General features: G+C 38.3%; 1 protein-coding gene across 4 annotated transcripts in view; it reads left to right on the top strand.

The window, feature by feature from the left end:
* Window positions 1-21881, top strand: part of NOL4 (nucleolar protein 4) — a 201398-nt gene that overhangs the window by 129740 nt on the left and 49777 nt on the right. For 3 of the 4 annotated variants that reach the window (XM_040587951.1, XM_040587950.1, XM_040587953.1), the window contains exons 7-8: window positions 20315-20494; window positions 21233-21424. In XM_040587951.1, the coding sequence (XP_040443885.1) occupies window positions 20315-20494; window positions 21233-21424 (372 nt within the window). The remainder of the gene's footprint in view (window positions 1-20314; window positions 20495-21232; window positions 21425-21881) is intronic. The other variant, XM_040587952.1, reaches the window with a different exon arrangement.

The following is a 21881-nucleotide window of genomic DNA, read 5'->3' as shown; positions in this document are numbered from 1 at the left end:
TTAGGGTAGAGGGGCAGAGTCAACTTCAATTGAATAGCCATTGGGAAGTTTCCTCTGGTTTTATTAGCATAGCTAAAGTTCAAAGCAGTTTTAAAAAACCATTTGTTTTAATTTGTGCTTTGCTGGAACCATGAGGATGACATTTTCACTGATTGTCTTGATAAATCTATCCGGCTTTCATCATGAAGACATATATATGTATACACAAGAGATCCTATGGACTACATTGATAATGCTTATGAGAATAAACTTAGTTGCTTTAAAGTTAAATGCTTTCCTTAACGTTAGTCACGTAGCTTCACTGTATAATGTATTTGCATAATACAGAAGTCAGCAGCTGTGGCAGCTCATCCTGGTTTTAGGTAACAGAATGGGATTCAGTTGCACAGAGATGGGCATTTGGTACCTGTGTAGGACTTTAGGGTAATGTGTGCCCAGCATACACCTCTCTGGAAGGATGTATCTCTCGCATTGGCCTTGTGGCATATTTGCCACCACTGTACAGTGCTCCTACTGCATCCTTAAATAGCAATGGGGCTCACTTGCCTTTCACCTAGTCATCTGGTTCTCTCTCAGACTGTATTGCACATTGTATAGGCTCCTTTTTTAACAGTCAAGTAAGTTCAGACTTGGTGCAGGTATTTCCACTTACATTGATATGTAGGCTTTTATATATTCCTGAGGATAGGGGACCAACATTTGGCCTCTGAACTTCTTTAAACATGTCTCAGAACGTGGCCCTGGCCTTGCAGAGTTGGAATGGATACAGCCATTAATTTGCTGATAGGACCATTGATTGAACTAAGTAATGAGTATGTAGCCAAAACTGAGAGAACTGCAGGATGTTGAGACTGTAGAAGCGTCAGAATAATTGTCTGAAGCTGTATAGCAATGTGATTTTTTTTCTGTTTAGTTATGAAAAGATGTCAAGAATAATAGTTCAAACGACTGAGGCACTGGACTTTAAATCTAGGTTTTCAATTCATGTACAAAATACGAGTGTGCATGTGCATCTGCACACCTGTATCAAACAAGTTGTTTGGCTTCCTCAAATATTACTTCTGCCCTTCAGTCCTTGATGCACAACGCTGGTATATATAGCTTGCTTGGCTGAGTAGTCTCCTGATTGCTAAATTTTTGTCCTGCTTAATAGGCCTACGTACTTCCCATCTGTTTCTGGCAACTGCTTTTGACAGTGTGAAATTAAAGATTCTTCTTCCAGCAGACCATTTTCTAAAACTTCCATGCTTTAGCCACCAAAGCCACATAACTAATGTTGACACCAACAGATCCCACGGTAGCTTACGCACACCACTTATTGGTGTTACAGCAATTGGACACTATGTTTACTATTCACTCTAGTGTTAACTGAAACATGTAACATAGAAAACAAAAAGATTTTAAAATTAAGAGCTTTTTTACTTTTAGTAGCAAGGAATATACAGAGCTGAGGGCAAAGCCAAACCTCTGCAAGTGCTCCATCTCTTGCAGTGCTCTGCAAAGTCCTGCTGCAGGTCAGAGGCTGGGTGTGCAGTAGCATCCCTCTTCCTTCCTTCTGTGAAATCACTAGGACATGAAATTTCCACTGCCATGCAGCCATTTGAGGCCCTCACTTCATCTCCCTGTTTGTCCAAGTTGACATAAGTGACTTTTTATATTATTACTTCCTGTCTTCTGTGTTGGGATATCTTTCTCAATCAGCCTTACAAGTTAATCCAACTCAGCTGTGTTGTCAATCTGCTACATAATTACTGATTAGGAGAATAATCTAGAAGTGGATCCACTCTGTATGGTGATCTTCTCTTCATACAGGATTATCCCAGCAGATGATCTCATGACTCAATATCTCTTCTTACACTTCTGCCAGAAGCATAAGTTTCTGCTGTTGCCTCTGCTACAATCTATAAAGGCAAAAACCAACGGAGGAGTCAGAAGAACTGGCCATTCAAAACCCAGTTCACAGTCTTGAGTTTTATGTTACATGGCCTTAGTTCAGTGCCCTTTTCTTGCCGTTGTTCAGTTCAACAAAAAAGGCTCAGAAAGAAAAATTATTGACAAGACCAAGTGGTGAGATTGGCAAGAAAAGATATTCCTTACCTGATCTTGGCAGCACACATTTCAGGTCATTCCTTTAGCTGTAATAAAGAATCAAAAGGACAAAAAATTCTGAAAATGTGGATAAACCAGTATAATGTTATGAATGCTTAATTTAGCAAATAGCATGCAATATGAAATTAGTAGCATTTGCACAGAGTAGATTTGCTGTAGATTTTGTTGAATATGGGACTAGATTGGATGCAACAATGCTTTTATATGGTACTTTTAAAGAAGCTGTTCCAGAAGTTTTTCTAAGTAGAGAACAAGGAAGGAAATGATCTTGTGTGCAGCAGTTCAAAAGCAAGACTAGCAGCAGGGCATTGAAGGGAACTATTTCTGAAATGGCATGTCAGTACTTGGGGCATATTTCATCATCAGCATTGTCAGAGACCAGCAAGATCAAGGCTTCTCCATAAGGGAAGGCAATCAGGGAGCTGAAGGTGGCCATGACCCAAGGCAGTGCGCTTTCTGATGCAGTCATAGCCCCACAGCACTCCATAGCCTGCAGGGTAGGGCTGCTGGCAGTAGCAGGTCCCACTGAAAACCCAATGACTAGCAGACAAGCAAGAGGGGTGGACATGTCCCATCTTAGTGCAGAAAGTGCACTAAGTGCACTTTGTGCAGCAAACCTGGAGCAGCCTGGGACACCACTGGTCCCCCCTGCCCAAGGCATAGCTCGGCTTCAGTGGGACTCCTGGAAAGGAGCACAGAGATGGAGTTAGCCAGGAGATGTGGCCAGAAAAAATAAGGCCTGATGGTGCACTCAAGGTCCTGACGAGGGTATGGATTAATGTAGGAGGGTTTAAAGTGGCAGTGATAAAATATGAAATGTTAGCTTCAAGGCCCATTCCAACTTCAAATAGCAGGACTTGTATTAACTCTGCAAGGGCAAATTTCCATGGGCTGTGTTCAGGCTACAGCCAGCTATCTTATAAAATAGAGATGTTTAATTCTGTCTTTGGTGGAACTGTAGTATCCAAGATACGGGAAAGCAAAAGGACAGCATTTAATTTCAAAAATTAATGGGCTTCACTAATCCTACCCTAAAGCTTTTCATCCTTCCAGAAAAAAACACCCCACATGTTCTTACCTTGAATTAGTTAATTGAGGGCAATGCAGTTTTCAGTGATCAGATCAAGTGAAACAGTAACGAAGGTAAACCATTTTTGGTGTGCAAAGTTAAGGCATAAAGAGTGTTTCCATAGCTCCGGTTATTTAAAGCCTGTGAAACCTGAGCTCTGTAAAGCATAAGGCAGCAAAGCCTTAATCTGGTCCTATGATCCGCCTGTCACCTGTAGATTTTCAGAAATGTACCAAACCTGTGGTCATTAGGACTGACCAGTGCTGGGTTTTTTTAGGATCAAAAAATCATTAAAAAAATACGTTGTAGAAACATTACTCAAGAAGTGTCAGATTGGAGGCTGATTTGTTTGCACACAAAGGACAGAAAAAAGGAGAAGATAAATAGGCTTCAGGTTTATTTCAAAGCTTTTTATAAAACAGCTACTGAAATACTGGCCTTGGAAATAGTAAGTGTAGTCCACAAAGCAAAACTAAGTGATATAGTAATTCCTCTTGAGAAGAGTTTTCCAACACTTCAACACCTTCCATGGTGTGTGTGTACTTACACTGTATTTGTGTCTTAATTTTAACAAGATGATAAATAAGGATTATTTGCTTATTTAAGGTACTAGCATGAATATTGGAAAATGCTTTGGGAGTGGTGGTAAAGGAAATAATTCCTTGTGGTTAGTTTTCAACGAGAAACCTTTGGAGTAGAGTAGTGAAGGTTTGAAACAGGAGCTTCTCTGGGTCTTTAGAGTCTTGCAACTGGATGATTTTGAGCTATCTCCCTTGCAAGGTGAGAGTAGACCTGCCAGACTGTAGTGGTATTTTTTGTAATCCCATATTTGGCAAATCATCATGAAGAGGAAGGCTGAAGAAAAACTAGCTTCATTCATCCTCCCTCTGGAGTTTGTCGGAGGGATGGCTTGCAGGGAATTCCTTTGCAATGCAACCAGTCTGAGGCAGTTAAAAGGGAGTTGTCTGGCAAAAAGGTTGTAAGCTCTTCTGTAGTTTTCTCACACTGATAACACTGTAAAGGAGAGTAGTTGTCTATCTTTTTCCCTGACTTTTGAAAGGCTGAATGATAAATGGTAGAAATTTTTGCTCTCAGCTTATAAATTTGGGTGTTTGTGGTTTTAAAGAAAGCTAGAATTGTCCTAAAACTCATGTGGAACCTTGGTTAAACATAATGTGCAGAATGTATTAGCAATTAAAAGCTATTCGATGTCTGTTTGTCACACATAACATCTTAAGAGCAGGGCCTTGGAGGGCAGTGCTTTAAAAGGAACGCAGCTGTGCACAAATACGTTGCTTCATACATTAGTTAACCTCTCACAGGTTTGTTAAATAAAAGTAGCTACTTGGAAAGTTGAATCTTTTTAAGAACATCATCTTACCAAATGATTTTCATGAAAGCTATTTCATGCCTTCAACAGATTTTCTATGACCATTACTTTATATTTCTTGCCTTCAGTTAAGCTGTGAGGTTAAAATATATTAAATAAATAAACATGTCCCTACCTTATTCAGTGTTGTGAACTACATCATAATACCATAGAACATATTCATACTTGTACATATACCCAGAAAAATAATACTGCATGCTCAAAGTGCTATGGAAGTGGCTAATAAATATGGGATCATTCTCTTATGGATACCTCCCACACAGCACTTTGAAATTCATTCTACCTAGAGCAAAAATTTATAACATATTTGTTAGGTCTTTTCAAAGAAAGACTTCCCATAAAAATGCATTTAGATGTAGCGTTATTTAGAGATTTTATGTCAGACTGTTCCTGTTTTACTCATGTCCAAGGTAAGAAATGCTTTTTAAAATCTTCGTTTCAAGAAGTGTTTTATCCAGAAAAAAATACTGGTTTTCTATCTCCATGGTGCAGGTTATTCTATCAGTGTCAAAAGATCTTTGTTGTGGTGCTGATCATTGTCTTGATTTTGTTTCCTAAGGAAGTGTTTTATGCTCTGTTAGTTTGTCTGTCCCTGCCTAACCTTTGAAAGTATTGGCCAGTTTCAATCTAATTTGATAGGGCAGGAATCTTCCAATATTGGGTTGCTGCAAGTTCTGTGAAAATCTGCATTTGATTCGGGTGGAAAGGCCCAGGTTATGGTCTTCATGAGGGCCTTTCATTTTGAGAGGTGGAAGCTGCCTGGGCAGTAAGTACTCTCGCAGCCCTCAAGAAGCCCCTCAGCTCTTGCCCTGTAAGAAGTGGAAGTGTTGTGGAGTGAAATGGAGAAGGCATGATGGTGAGGGCTTGGGGATCTAGAACATAAGTTAGGTTTCTTCAGATCTACTTTTTGAAGATATATTTAATATACACTATTGAAGTATAATATACTGGATATTTTTTAATAGGAATCACTGAGCACATATTAAAGCTACTCCTTTATAGGACTCGTAGACATGAGCTATGAATGCCAGAGTGAGTCGCATCCCTGTACTTTGTTGCTTATGGCACTGTTGAAAGCACGGCATAGAAAAATTGAATAGCTTGAACCCATATCATCACATTCATTTAAAAAAAAGTTGTACTGGAGTTGCAGAATTTCTTGACAAGACTGAAAAGGTCAGATTTGTGAGAGCAAATTGATTTCTACGTACTTTCATTGTCTGCACGGTGTTACTTTTTAATAGTGGAAAACAAACCTGTTAGTGTCCTATGCCACGTGTCATCCTTGTGTTCAAATAGAGCCCTACTTTAGGGGTTGTAGGCCCAGGGTCTATAAAAGGAAATTCTGTTGTATTTATTTTGTTGACTGTAAGATTGACAGGTAATTTACCAAGTTGTAACAGAAAGCAAAATATACAAAGTAGTGTTACAGATGTTGCCTTACAGACAAGTAAATATTGCTCATTTTATAAATTCTGGCATTGCAAAACTTGGTGGTGTATATATCTTTAAAAATAGCACTAGTACATGTGTGTTTCAGGAAACCTTCTATTTAGGGACCATTTTCTGAGTCATAAAGTTATTCTTTGTGTTTTAGAAAATATGCCTGTAAACTCTTAGCTACAAAATAAATACACTGCAGCCTTTTCAGACCCCCTACAAATTCCTTCTGGTGAACTGAATCACAGTTTCATTGAGAAATCTTAGATTTAGAGGCTCATGGCTCCTAATGTCCAGTGTCTATCTAGATAACTAGCTGAGATGCTTTCTAGATTCACGTAAGGGGATCACAAAAACTCATGTGTGCAAAAATCAGTAAGACATGAAGAGCAAATGAGTTTGTTTTGTGCAGCTGTCTTTGAATCCACAGAATTTAGACTGTATCCTGACTCTTAGCACAGACACTGTTGACTTAATTGATCATAAGGAACCAGTAAAGATCTTGGGATAAAAACTTAGATCATAGTGCAAACCCTGGCAGCTAAACCAGCTTCAGGTATATGGGTGCGTTTTCGACCTCACATGACCTTCTGCTCTATGTAATCAGCTCTGAGCTGTCTCTGATGCAGCTCACTAGGCAGAAAGCAAGTTCCATGCAGGAAAGTTCAGAGAGCTGCAGGGGTGATGCTAATGGTGCTGGATGCACGCAGCAGGTCTGGCACACTAAGGGAAAGACCATGCAGACAGTGCATGTGCAAAAGCAGTCATTCTGCTTTGGTTCATTAAATCTGGTTACTCACCGGGAAAGGGGAATGTTGCTAAACTTATCCTTGCCTTTCAGTTTTTTAAAATATTTCCTCATTACTGTTTTTCTGACCTGTGGCCTGGCCATGCAACAGACCAGAGTCAATGCCACTTCCAGTGGCAATGATGGGGTTGTTTACAGAAAACTCTTCTGTCTCTCACATTCTGTGCATCTTGTATTTGTGTTTAGTAAAATACAGCAGATGAGAGTTATATTCCTCATTCATACTGCAAAAGAATCTCAGCCTGTGGACCACAGCAGTGCATGTCTTGAACTCAGGTAGAGCTCTGTGAAAGAGGAGAAAGGGTGAGCACACTGTGTAGGCAGCTTTGCCCTGGGAGGGGGGCCACTTTCTCAAAATAGACATATGAATGACTTATTTTTATTTTTAAAAAATATATTCTATTTTGTTTTCCTCTTTATTCTTTCAATTTAATCTATGGAAGCTAAGGATAAAGTAGGAGTCATATAATGTAAGAAAGCAAATACAAACAGAACCAAACTTTTAAAGCTTTAGGCCAGTTCAGATCTGGATCTGAACTTTTCAGTTAGTTCTCTTCATGACTGACTTAATATAGGATCAACCTGAGTTTTGGGGTGCAGGGGGAAGACTAAATCATTTGAGTTGGAGAAAGTTACAAAGCAGTTTTTATAGCTGTTCACTGCTGCATAGTCAGGCGTTGAGTTGTGATATCAATATGAGAAAATGCACTGCCTGCTCTGATTTATTCCGTTTTTCTGGTACACTTCTAGCTGATTTTCCTCCCAGAACTCGCCCTCTGCAACAATGTAGTTTGGATGTGGTTCTTTGGAGGAAGTGGAGTTTTGCCAAATAGGATTTTCTACTTTGCTAGGAGAGTTCTCCATTGCTAGATGGTGATAAGAGCTGAGCCTTGTGCACTAATTTAGTAAGCTAAAGTGAACGCATGAAACAAAGTGGTCTCTAGAATTTACAACTCTCAAAATATCTCCTCTAATAGAAGCTAAAAATACTGTTTGTTGTAAATGAGTTTGAGCTTTTACAAACTAGGTCTATTAGATCATCTTGGAAACTTCTGTGCTGCTTGACTGCTTATGGTTCCCTCTGACTGAGCTCTGAGTACCAATGTGACAGAAACATTTTGCAGTAAACAAGGATTATGTAACTACAAGAAATCAGAGAGTACTGAAGCACAGAATCAAGTTTGGAAGTGCAATTTCTTTTCCAAACAGTAGCTGTTCTGGGAGCTTACACTATGCCATGCTGTCCTGGAGAAAGCAGGATGATTCTCTTCTCACAAGCCTAAGAGTTTAACAGGCTGCATATAAAATGCCAGGGTTCATTTATAACCAGGCCACCCAAAACTTTCAGCTCAATTCTGCATCAAATATATAGAATCATAGAACCATTTGAGTTGGAAAAGACCTTTAAGATCATCAAGTCCAACTGTTATGTTTGTACAAGTTAGAAAGCACTGTACCACCTTGAGCAGGTAAATTTATGGATTATGAGAGTTTCTGATTTCTTCAGGATGGTACCATGAAAGCTATGCTACACTAGACATACTTAATGATATTGGTAGGGATTTGGAAAGCTACTGTGTGTGATCTCTCTGATTCATCTGAGGAAGAACTTGTTTGCTAGAATTGGGTCCTTGAATAGTTTGATCAGGATTTGCCTTTTATTTTGGGAATCATGTTTAATGCATTTCATATTACTGTCCTCCATCCCCCACCCCCAAAATGTCAGGCCGTGTTTTTAGCAGAAGCACAGTCAACATTTCTTTAGGACTGAAATATTCTTTTGTTGTTCCTTTCTTGGTGCTCTTTTTGTATTAATCCTAAGGATTCATTGGTCTGGAGGACTGATGGCTAGAGATTGCCTTTATGAGAAATTCTCCTGCAATTTTTTAATGGTTGCTGTCATGTGCTAACCTTAAGCGATACATCTGGCTTACTCATACAATAAATGCTTTATTTCTCCTTCACTAAACAAAAAAGGTCAAACTACATCATTTCTTACAAATCACTCTAAGGATTTATTTGTGCTAGATAAGTAGGGAACTAATCAGTAATCTATTCTGTCAGCATCAGCTACAAACATCTCAGCTATTCCCGTGTCAGACTATTGCAAACTATGAACTAGCCCCCTCCCCAGTTGAGAAGTCCTGTCTTCATCTGTCCCCTTTGATTGGTCTCGAGTCCTAAATCTCCCCACTTGGTTCTTAAGCAATAATTAAGACAATTAGTTTCTGTCTTCCAGACCTAGCTGCTAATGCAATCCAGCTGATTTACCTCCACAGATGTTTTATAAAGCTCAGCAAAGAAAAACCAAGGTTGCTACTATAAGCAGATAGAGGCAAAAGGCAGAAAGGAAAAGCAAGAACAAGCTAGTCCTTCGTTTTATAGTTGTGCCCTATACTTTTCTGTAAGTAATTTGCTCCTCTCTTGCATAAACAAATAATTGCTGTTGTGCCCTTGTTGCATTCCTAGTTTTCTCCCAAAGAAATCAGTTTTTAATATGTCATACTGTTACTGGGATCAGTTGTAAATGGCTGTTCAGTACTGAACAGATTATTTTAGGTTACATGCATGTCATTAACCAATTAGCTTTGTTATTTTGCATGAGCCTGTCTCTCAATGCATTACCATTACTATCTTTTTTTCATCTAATCTGTACTTCCGAAGATGTAAATGATCAGTGAGACTCTCATAATCAGAAGAGTGACAGGACTGTCTCCTCTCACCTATTCTGACATATGATTGTAGTGACTGAGAACACAAACTGAAGGAGGGAGAGCCTAAATTTGTCTCCAACAATGGAGACAGGTGAGTTGGAGTTCCCTTCTCTGTTGCTTCCACTAACTGAATTTTAATTTTCTTTCCAAACACGTGTACTTCTGCTATGCTCAGACTTAAAAGGAGAAATGTGGGAGAACTTCTGAAATGCCATGCTATAGGAACGAAGTAGGAAGAGAAAATCAGCCCAGTGAAGGACTTAGGATAGATTCACAAAGAGCATACCAAGAAAGGTCCGTTGTTAAACCATATTCCTCTGTTGTCCTGATCATAGTTTTTAGTTCTTCATTATTTCCCACTTTTGTTCTGTCTTGTGTTGTTCTTACTCATATGAGTTAGGATAAAAAAATGCTTCTCCTCCTTCCTTGTTAGAAAATAAAGGTTCACAGCTTAGCATATAACTATGTGATTAAGTCCAGCTGCTGTGTAGCCTTTGGCAAACTTTGTAAGGGAGTAACTTAGTTCCTGGACCTCAGATAGCATTCTTGCCAAAGTCCTGGCAAGAATGGGACAGAGGCATTCTTCATCTTCATTTCTTTCTTTTCCATTACCTAGTTAAAACAAATGTTCCTCTCATTTGGTGCTGCTCTTGTGACACAAACCTTGCAGTAGTGATGTATTATTATCCCTACATCTGTCTCTGCTGTTACTCTCTGGAAATATCTTTTGAAACTTTGTACAACCTGGAAGCCTTTTACATAGCTTCCGTCTCCAGCTTTTCTGGGATGCACAGAGACAGGGGAGCAGGGTGAAAGTAAGTGTCCAAAAAAAAAAATAAAAAAAAACCTCCTGACTTCCTGATATAACTTGAACTCTTTCCCCTGCAGATGTGTTTGTTCCTTGGGAACACTGCTTTGCACACAGGAAAAGCTTGCATACACCCGAGCTGCTATGGAGAAGTGGAAAACTGTCATGGTTTAGAGCAAGAGGAATAAAAAGTTGGTGGAGTAAGGGGGCAGGTACAAAGTCTTTAGAATCTTTGTGGTTGTAGTTCTCTTAGCAAGGGCTTTAACTGTAGCTGACAGTCATAGATTCAAGGGATGTTGTTCACAAATAAGCACATAATTTCCCAGAGCAGATTAATGCTTTGAGACTTGAGAAAATAGCCTTATGTTTCATGTTTGTAATTGAAGAAGAGAACAGTTTAATGAACCCTCTTGGTGTCACAGCTTAAATTGATGGCAAGAGGAAGCAAAGAGAAATTCAGGGAGGAAGATGGAAGGAAATCGTATGAGAGTCAAGAGAAAAATGCAAGAGGAGAATGAAGCAACAAGAACTAAAAGCTTAATGAGTTCAAAGAGAAAGAAAAGAATGAAAGGTTTTAGGAGAAAGCATCTTGGAAAAAATGGTTTAAACTGAACCAACAGGCATGAACAGAAGGAATAACAAACAAGGGAAAGAAAGAACAAATTATGGCAGTTTTCTAGTTCATTGTAGATGTTTGACAAAAGACCCATAACTAAACCAGTGAACTGCATGTGGTTTGTATTCCTGTCGCAGCACTCTCCAAACTAGCCGGCTGCAACAAGGTCTTTCACCACCACATACCAACATACCCTTCATGCCAGTCCCTCTGCTATCTTCTCGTAGTCTCTCCTCACACAAGGCACATGCTCTCTCTGTTTCTTCCTTGGCTGCCCAACCACATAACAGAACCAGCCACACCTGCCCCTTATCTACATCAGCCAGCCCACCGCCCCTGAAGCCAGCCCACAGCTGTATATTATCAATGCTAATTAACCCAGCTTCATTCCTCTACATATTCCTTATTGTTAAAGTGCAGAAGGGCATTCTTCTATTTAGGTTTTCCAGCAGCAACGTGCTCAAGATTAAAATAGAGTATTTAATGATGCTATGTTGATGTGAAGGCCTGCTCTATCTGTATTTACAATAGCATTATTTTTCTGCATGCAGATACTACTAAGAAATTAAAATCCTAGAAATAAAACATTGAGCTTAGGACATTTAAACTACTACCCCAGAAATTATTGCACTCCTGTATCTCAGTTCCTGCTTTTGCTGACAATAATGTTGTACCTAAGTCAGACTTCAGAGGCTGTGACTGCAGCTGTAATATTCAGTTACTATTTTTGATCTGAAAGATAGCAGCCATTCGGGATATTTTGTAACAGTAGGGATAGCACTGTTGGCTAGTAAATGGGCTTTAAAAGGATAGATTGAATTTTGTCAAGGATTATGGTTTTTTTCAGGGCTGCTGCTGCTACCTTGCAGGAGAGTGCCTGTGAAACTTGGCTGTTTGTTATATTCCTGTAGACTTGCTCAGCTATGTCTTACTCTTCTGTCACTTAGATGAAGACAGGCTGCAAAGAGAGGAGTGAGAGCCTTAAGGCTTGCATTGTGATTGTCATTGTGATATTCAGGTTTATATAGGTCTTCTCCATCTTAGTTACTTCCTAAATGTGCTGCCTACATTAGAGGTTTCATTCTCAATTTGAATAGAATGAGAAGAAATGAATAGCCCAGTGTTTTTGCAAAATAGTTTGTAGTAGTCTTACCAGCCAGTTGTTTAACAAATGACCAGAGAATTGGTGGTCAAAAATGGTCACTACCTGCCTGTAATGGGAACCTCAGTAGTCGCTGAAGTATATTTCATAAGAAAAATGTTCCCTACTCCCCATATAAACTATCACTATTTCATTTAAAAAACAAAAGAGAAAATGAAAAAACCTTGACAAATGGAAGGCTGTGGAATCCGAGTGGAAACTAAAGGTTCTTGGCAAAAGGTCAAAATTTCACCAAAAATTAGAAATGGTAGTTTTCCAATAGAAGTTTTTGATTGATGCATTTAACCAAAAGCACAAGAACTACATGGGACACTCCCACACTCTTGGCTTCACAGAGACTGCTGATGAAGTTTCCTTACCTTTGATAATAAGGTAGGTGGTTTTTTTGGTGTTGCATTTTGGGGTGGTTTTTTTGTTGTTGTTTGTTTTGGGTTTTTTGTAAGGTAGGCTCTTACAAGAGTATAACATTTTAAATAAGATCTTCTGGTTTGATTTGGGGTGTACTAAAGGAAATGTTTAAATCCTCTATTGGCTTGCGGTTTGCAGAAATCCTGAATTTTGTGATGGAGCTTTTCTATGTGGCAGACTCTGTTTCTCAAATTCACAGAAACTCTGACAGATCCTTCTAAACTTTCAAAATAGTGATTTATGATGCCAAAAATAATTGAGGCTTTTATTTAAGTCTGTCGCCATTTAGATTTGACTTTTCAAATCCCACAAGGGACTCTGTATTTTTGCCAAAACCACAGCAGCCATATTTTGCAACATAACCACAGGAGGTTATGGAACTAGCTTTTTATAGTATTTGGTTGAAAATACCTGTATTCCTACATCAGTGACAGGAATTCTGTCATTAATAAAACAACTTTGTAAAATAAACGCTGTGAGAGGTAGGCAAGTGTCCTGCTCTGTTAAATTGGCTCTGCCCTGATACTCTCAACACTGGTGGGCTAGGGAGGTTTGGACATACTTATTCTGATCCTGCAAGAATTCTGCTCCTCCAGAATGAATGGGCAAGGAGCAGGAGCCTTCTTGAATCAGGTAATAAGAGTTTGGTTGTGGGTGAATGAGAAAGAAGCTCACTTAACTATCATCTCTAAATACACTTCATTCTTCTACTTGACTGAGAATTCTTAGTTGCCTCTCTGTTTTCACTCTACTTTATTTCTGAGGTTATTTCTGTTAGGGCAAAGTGATGTATTTCAATAATGTCAGTCAATACCAATGGGGATAGACCTAGGGTAGACTATATTTTAGCTAAAAGGAAAAAATATAGCACAAGAAGATCTGTGTTTCAGGGGTTCCTTCGATTATTTCTTATCTTTCAATTATCCAAATGTCTGTCTATCCAGATAAATCCTGCTGGAATGAAAGTGTCTGGGTAATTTACAGTTTACTTCTACTTACTGCTAATAAATATGCTTCTGTTGAAATGAATATTATAAGCAAACAGATAATAGACTGGCTAATTACTGAGAAAGAACGAGTAGGTAGTCTCAGGAACAATCACTGTTCTCTCAGTGGCTACTGTAAAAAAAATGCCTCTGGAGAAAAGACCATGTCAAAGATAATTCAGGAGAAAAATCTTTTTATTTCTTAGTTCCTATTGTAAATAACTGAACAGTTGTCTTCCTGGAGCTCACGTTGTTAACACAAAGCAAACAAAAGATCTTTTAGTATTTCAGCATAATACAAATTTTTAAAATGTCTTATACAATCCACAACACTTTACATGTGAGGTAACACTCTATAAGAGTCATACCTATAAACCCTAGATTTCAGGTCTCCACTCTTCCAGTAAAAATGCTGCTAGCCTCATGCTCCAAATAGCAGAATTATACACAATGATGCCTTCCAATTAACAAGGGAGACATTTTATGAAGGAGCTGGAAAGGCCAACTGTGGTGTAACAAGAAGAGTAAACTGGTCATAGTCAGATGCAAAGATATGGGTAAGATGAGCAAATACGTGACAAGTTTATAAAAATGAAGTTAACTGGATCTTGAAATAAATGGTGAGAAGCTGGATTTGTGTTTGAGGCTTCAGAGTCTTTTACATAATGAGAAAAAAAATGATGGGCAGTAAGGTTCCATACACGTGGTAGTCTGAACATTTAAGGGGGCTGTGTAAAAATTATAATAACAGTAAAATCTGGAGGAGAGAAAGGTATAGGATTTAAGAGGGTTTGTGGAAAAAATGGCATATTAATGAAAAATAATAGAGAGCTGGACCTCTATCTATGAAAACTGAAAGAGGATTGCTTAGAATAATAGCTGAACCTTGGTTTTGAAGTTACGCCTCCTGCTTTACGGTTTGAATTGAAAGGAAAAGATAGGAACGTTTGAATTCATAGCTTAACCTCATTTAATACCAAAAGGGCACATATGGCAAATGTATTTTATGTTTTCTTTATGTGTTATTTATATTACATATGTTATAGATTTAATGTAAAAAAACACCCCACTCCCTCCTGTAGGCCAGTTCCATGCAATATGGAAAATACATAGTTTTTGCAGGAAAGGAAGTGGAACACTAAGAATCCAATATTGATTTCAAATATTGATTTCAAGTATTTTGAATTTCAAATTTGAAAAAAATTCAAATATTGATTTCAAATATAATTTTACGGAGAAGATATAGGACATAATTTTTCCCTTCACCTTACAGGCTTAGCCTTTTAATTTTGTTTTTATGTCAAATAAATGCATGCTTCTTACTCACAGTTAGTTCACTGAAAACCAGTGTGTCACACTTCTTTCAAAAACCTTGTCATATGTAGAATCAGTTGAAAATGTATAAAAAATTCAGATCGAGTTCTGATCTAATTGACAATCTGGAAAAAAAAAGTCTTTGAAGCACTCAAACCTGGTGTCATAAGAATATTCTAATCACTTTCTGAATCATAGGAATGACTTCTATAAAAAATATACACAATAGCACAATGGGAAAATATGTGCAAAAGGACATGTAATCTGCAAGAGTAACTGTGGAAATTGTAGTCTTTTGTGTATGTAGTGGTACAGGGGAAAGACTGAGATGTAGAAAGATAAGGAAGAAAGGGTTGGAGGTACAACTGAGGGGATGAGCAGAACTCTGTCAACGTCAGATTATTTTTTTATTTACTCATTAAGAAAATTCTATTTAGTAACTCTTGTGGAGGAAGATTTCTAGAAGAGAAACCATGTATAGCCAGTAGAGTGTTTTCATCTCTGCCTACCTCACAATTCCTTTCCCTTCCGTGCATTATGTTTTCCCTACTACTACTGTCTTGTCAGCGCTTCAAATCTCCAGATCTTTTCAGCTCACAGGATGCTGTGGTTTGCAGGTGTCTAATGTAACAACTGAAAGAATTACACACTATCCAACTGTATGTAAATGTAAAATGTAATGTAAATGTGAAAAATGAAGCTTCATTTAAAAAAAAAATAATCTGCTGTGCTTCCTTCAGAGGCTTTGTCCCCTTTAGGCATTTTTAAAAAAATCACAAAGCCATTATTTTTCCTATTTTTGGTCATTACAAATAACCAGCCTCAGTAATTAACTTTCTGACACTGAATAACTTTTGTTCTAGTAATCAAGAACCTCTGTTGTACACTCACCAAGATAGCCAAGAGTCTTTCGCTATCAGTTACTGGGAGAAGCCTCCTTCAGTGAGTTCACATGGCATCATCCTCCAAACCATGTCTGATGGCCATGCGCCAGTGTCTGAGCCTACCAGGCATTGGGGCACTATAGTAGAATTTATGTTTATTAATGTTCTGGATCACTTCTGCTTTATTTCTCACAGAATAACAGCATGACTTCTGTTGGCAGCTATGGGGTTTCTGCATTACTTCCTTTAGCATGTATGGGGTATTTTTTTATCTTGAAAATACAGTGATAAACTTTTTCTGCTGTAAGCATGTTAGGAATCAGTCAAACAATAAATTAATATGTCCTCCATAGAAAGGCCTCAAATGGTATACACTCTGCAGTTTTTGGAGTTGCTGTTTGAGAAAGTTTCAGACCAAATAAAGAACAGGCAGATTAGGAAGAATGAGTTTCATAGCATGAATAAATTTATTTGTAAGAGAAGACTGAGGGGAGGGAACATGATAGCAGTCTTCAAATGTCTGAAAGATTCTTGTAAAAAGGGAAGAGATGCTCTCTTCTCCAGGTACACCTGTCCTGCATTGTGGTATGTGGTAGACAGGTAAAAAAGAAATAGTCTTGTCACTTGTTTATGAAAGTCAGTGAGGGGTGTTATGAATATTTTAGTAATTCTGAAGACAGCGAAACACTGATGCATATTGTTTGGGGGATGCATGGCATCTTTGTCACTGAAAGTCTTAAGATAACAACCAGACAAACAGTGGTCAGGAATGACCTTCTGGCCTTGTTCTGTGACAGCAAAATGAACTAGATGACACTGTGATGTCCTCCCAGGTCTTTTATTGTATGATTTACTTCAGGTCACTTTTGTTGCTGGCTTGGAATGTATTGGAAGATGTTGGTATTTCATGTCACAAGCTCCTGAAAGCAGGTTGTTAGGCAAGGACCTTTACTTTCATTTTTATAAAGCAGAAGTGTCTAATATTTATTATTGCAAGGAAGAGATTAAAATAATGAACTCGGTACCTTCAGAAAAAGGCAAGGACAAAATGGTCAGAAGATATCATCAACATCTCAGTATTTTTAAGATGACTTTATAATCATCTAAATGTTTGGGGGAGGCAATACTCGTGTCCTTAGCCTTGGCCTCATTTGTTCTTGAATAATTTTTTATTTTACGTTGCTGTCACTTTCTTTTCCAACCCACGTTGTCAAGCACAAAGGTTTCACCTGTGAAACATCTTGTGTCTACGAATTCTTCCGCTCCATGATTGCTTTAATCTTGCATTGCTGTCAACAGAGATGTGTATGCTCCCTCTGCTCCTTCCATGCTTACAGTCTCCTGTCAGCACCAAGGTTTGTGCTTTCATGTAGTGAATTGGAGCCAAGAACTGATCCTGATCTTAAACAGGTTGGCACAAGAAAATAAAAGCAACCCCAAGAAAAACCCCAAAACGTTTTAACCACCATTGCTTCTCTGACCTATCTCACTGCAGGACCATAAAAACAGGCGTGTCAAGGGGTGTACAGGAATCAATGAGCAGGTTCGTGTCTGGCAAAGCAGCCTTTTGAAATGACAGAGCAAGACCTAAAATTGGAGAATGTGTACTGAGGAAAAATTGTCCTCTGCTGTCCTCCTCCATATTTGTTTAGCGCTGCAGCTGCTTCGTAGAGTACCAGAAGAAAATGCTTATCAGCTTTCACACAACAACAGAGTCAACACAAGTGAAACAGTCTGTTCCTTCTCTGACTCAATATTCATCTCTCTAGAAATAAAAAAAAAAGTAGAAAATTTATTCTTATCTGAGCTTTGGTAACCTTTTCCCTCAGTTTGTTGACAAGAGCTAGGAAAACCCCCATCTTTTTTTTCCTGGTACTGTACACAGTCTTCATATCCATGATGAATCAATATGGATTCCTGCCATGCAACTTTCTCAGAGTATGTTATTCTCCACGGTTCATTTAAGATCCTAAAGTTGTTATTGAAATAAATATTTTGGAGAAGTCATTGGAAAAGGCTCCTTATGCGACACTTTCTTTAAAAAAGCCCACAACTATTGCATTTTTGAGAGACATAGCTAATCCATTTTGGCCTGAATTTCTTTCCTTCTCAAAAGCAAATCTCAGTCCTGGTGCATAATTTATGATCTTGGCATCCAGCCCAAACATATGTACATACTGAAATCAGTTTTGCATCTGTTTAAGTTTATGCACAGGAGTAGTCTAATTGGATTTAGTCTGATGAAAATGACTCATGTGAAATCAAGTGTTTGCAGAATAAGGGTTTCAGACGGTAGGGTTCTTCAGGGCAGTAGCTTCTACAGCTTTATGTGGCACGTAGCACATGAAATAGCTTTTTAATTATCTAGAAGCCCTCTGCATGCTGTAGCACAAGGGGAAACAAAGTACAAAAGAACAAGTCTTGCGGTATAAGTCAGAGCTTCCACTGCACAGCACTTGGACACAATTACAGTAAGTCTATCAATTGTAACCATCTTTTTCAAAACATTTCTTCTGGGAATTTCTTCAGGATCAAGGAATATCATTCTTTTTTTTTTTTTTTTCCCTTCATAACAGCTTGCTTACGCTATAGCTGCTGGCCATTGGCCAGGTTAAACACTGTTGCTTATATATGCTAGACACTTACATTATAGACATCATCTCCTATCTGGATGGAACCATATTCTACTGAAGTCTGATAATTCAGTGGATTCAACACCTCCTACAGGGAGGAGTTGCCTGAATGGGCAGCAATGTAGATATTCATCATCTTCGCAGAACAAAATACCAGTATGTCAAGAAAAGGAACAGGTCTTTTTTACTGCTTTCCCAGGTCTTACCTTCCCATGCTATCTCATGCTGAACCCTCAATAATTTCTTGCCTCATAACTGCACAGTCATAGGCTGTAGGAAGGGAAGAGGTGATGGTGAGCTCACTACTTGTTGAAGGTGTTTGTATCCAGAGGATGGCTCTTCTGTTTTCTTTCAGTGTTTTCTCATTCTCCCTACATCTGCAGTAATGGTCGAGGGAATGGAGAGTGGTCTCAACACTGAAGAGACTCAAGGAAGGGGACGAGAGAGGCTGCAAGATCTGATGTTAGGACCACTAGGGATTAAAAAGTGGAACCCCAGGGGATTTGTACTGTCAGAATATAGTCTGGGGAGGATAGATAAAAAAAAGGAAGGCTTGGGGTATGAGTGCTGTTAAGTCAAGGCAAGGAAATGTATGGGAGTGACTCCAGTGGTGTACTACAGGGCCAACATAAGATGGTAGTAAAAACAGGGAAAGAAAAAAGGAAGGTGGGAGTAAGAATATTAAGCAAGTATACCTTAAAGATGAATGGTTTTGTTGGCCTTTCCCTCCAACCTCAGTGCCCAGCTACACTTGTGCTTGGTGAAAACACCCTGAAATAAAGACATTTTTAAGAAGCTGAAAATGTAGATGAAGGCATGTGATTTTCAGTATTTGAAATGTATTTTTGTTTGAGACATTATGCTCCTGACTTTTGGTGACATTGAGGCAGAAGGCACCTGAAAAAGTGTGTATGTGAAGTTCCTCATGTAGCACTTGATTTAGGACTCTGATGTTAAGAGACTACAGTATTAACTTACTTTGAAGTAAGAGAGAAAAATATTTAAATATTACAGGATTTAAATATTCTAGAAGTAAAATTGTGCTCTGAATTATATAAACATGAATCTGATGGTTCTGGTGAAGATACTTTCTGATACTGTTGTGTGACTCAGGGAAAGCTTTGATCTTTAAGTGTTAAGTTGTAGAGGGCTTCTTACTAGTATCTTTTTGTGGTCTGCAGTTTGAAGTGTATGCAGAGGAAACAGGTAACTGAAGTCTTGATATTTCAAGGGAAAATGCAAAGTATTGACTTTTGGTAATTGAAAAGTTTTTGGTCATACAAATGTGTATGCTTTGATGAGATGGTCATCTGTTTCATCCAGCAACCTGAATTTCTGCTCAGGGGGAAGTTCTGAATGCTGATATGCAAAGAGAAAATGGTTTTACTATATGATTCTCAGAAGAGCATTCAAAATCTACACACGTAACAAACCTACACATCTCTAATCCTTTCTGGTGTTTTGCAGGTGAAACCAGAACATAATCATCTCCATGTTTTGAATAAATTCTTGCAGCTCTTGATAATAATTCATATTGATTGGATCAATATCAGTGTTTTCTACTTAAATTCTCTTTGCCTTAAAATGTGTAATTTTTAATCCTTCACAGTTTTGTGCAAATTAACTGCCCCTTCTTTACATCTTGTCCAATACAAGGCAGTTGGTATTTGTAAGATACTTCTGCAGGTAGTACTTAAACAAGGTTGTATAGCAAAGATCTCATGTTAACTGTAATCATCATAGGTAATTCATTTGTTAGTTGATTTACTGAATTTGCAGCTGGTCACATTTTTTAAAGTACTGAAATGAATATTATTGGGAATTGCTCTTACAAGAATTATAAGCACTTTATGTTAATAATAAAGAATAAAAAGAAATCATGGAATTATTTAAATATTTATAAAGCATTTTTATGAGTAGACCTTATTTCCATGCTGAATTTTTACAAACATATTCTTTTTGTCTATTTTCAGTCCCCTGCGCATAGCTATTCAAGCTATGACTCTGGCAAGAATGAGAGTGTAGGCAGAGGTGCTGAAGATCTGTCTCTGAATCGAGGAGATGAGGATGAGGATGACCATGATGAACAGGAAGATCCTGAGAAGGTTAATGAGTCAGATGGGGTAGAAGCTGAGCGACTGAAAGCTTTTAACGTAAGTCCTCTTGCACTTGTCTTGTTTACTTCTGCTATTCCTTTACATTGTTATTTATGGGTAAGTTTGACAATATTAAAGGCACATTAATTTAATTTGCAGGATTTTTGTTTCAATTATTATTTTAATGCACATTGAACTCTTGCCAACAGAAAACAGATTTACTGTGTTTTATTTAGAATTTTAAGGCAGAGTGCCATCTTTACCAGTGAGGAAAACAAAGCTTTGTTTTGTATGTGTGCATGTGTGCCCGTGTGTGTGTATGTGGATGTGTGTATGTGCATGTTCACCCATTGAATGGAAAGGGGCTGTAGCTAGTTTATCAGAAGACCATTCTGGTGGTCAGCTGTTCTCTATTGCTTTCCCAATGTATGTAATTATGCATGAAAACACAAGCAATTGTTCAAACGAAAAAGTGAGCATCAGTTCTACAAAACGATTAGCAATCACAGCTTATTGTTAATAATGAAACTTAAGTAGTGCTTATTTTCACAGTCTGTTCTGGTTTATCTCACAAGTTCTGTGTCCTATAGACTATTCTTTTCTTGTCTATTTTTTTAATCGGCCCCCAGAAAATAACACTTTAAAGAACTGTTTGCTTAATATTTCTGGCTTCCCATTACAAAGCTCTTCAGTGGATAGAAAAAATGTCTTCCTATCAGTAATCAAGACAGGAAGCTAGGAAGAGAAGAGAGCCGCCCTCCAAACCCATCTCCTCTGTCTCCCTCTTGCCAACAGATGTTTGTCAGGCTGTTTGTAGATGAAAACTTGGACCGAATGGTCCCAATCTCTAAGCAGCCCAAAGAAAAGATCCAGGCTATCATTGACTCATGCAGGCGACAATTCCCTGAGTATCAAGAGCGTGCCAGAAAACGCATACGTACTTACCTCAAGTCCTGCAGGCGGATGAAAAGAAGTGGTTTTGAGATGGTGAGTTTTGATTTAAAACCCAGCCCTAGTTTCCATCAAAACCCCATACGTAAATCCATGGCACTATTTTGTTTTCATCTTAGTGTCTTTTTTTTGTTTGTTTATTTTTTTTTGGTAATACCAGGTCAGAGGTTTCTTTTCCCCGCCTTCATTCTTCCTGAACTTACTCCCTTTGTTCACTGGTTTAAAAATGCTTTGAGACATCAGAGTTCACAAGATGAGCTCGTATGGATGTATAGAAAAAGAACAAAGCAAGGCATAAGGAGGGAAACCAGATGATCACATATATAGTGACTTATTTCCTACCATAGGTTACAGTTAGAGATTTTTGCCTTGCAGTAAGTCTTGAAAAGTCTTGCAGTAAGATGGATTTTTCTTTAAAATGCCTCTGGTAACTGGATTTCTGTGAGCTTTGTAAAAATTAGATCCTGCTAGAGAAGTGCTATACCCAGGAAAA

The sequence above is a fragment of the Falco naumanni genome, chromosome 3, assembly GCF_017639655.2.
Source record: "Falco naumanni isolate bFalNau1 chromosome 3, bFalNau1.pat, whole genome shotgun sequence".
NCBI lineage: Eukaryota > Metazoa > Chordata > Aves > Falconiformes > Falconidae > Falco > Falco naumanni.
The sequence above is the reverse complement of the archived record's forward strand: the minus strand, read 5'-3'. Positions and strand labels throughout refer to the sequence as shown.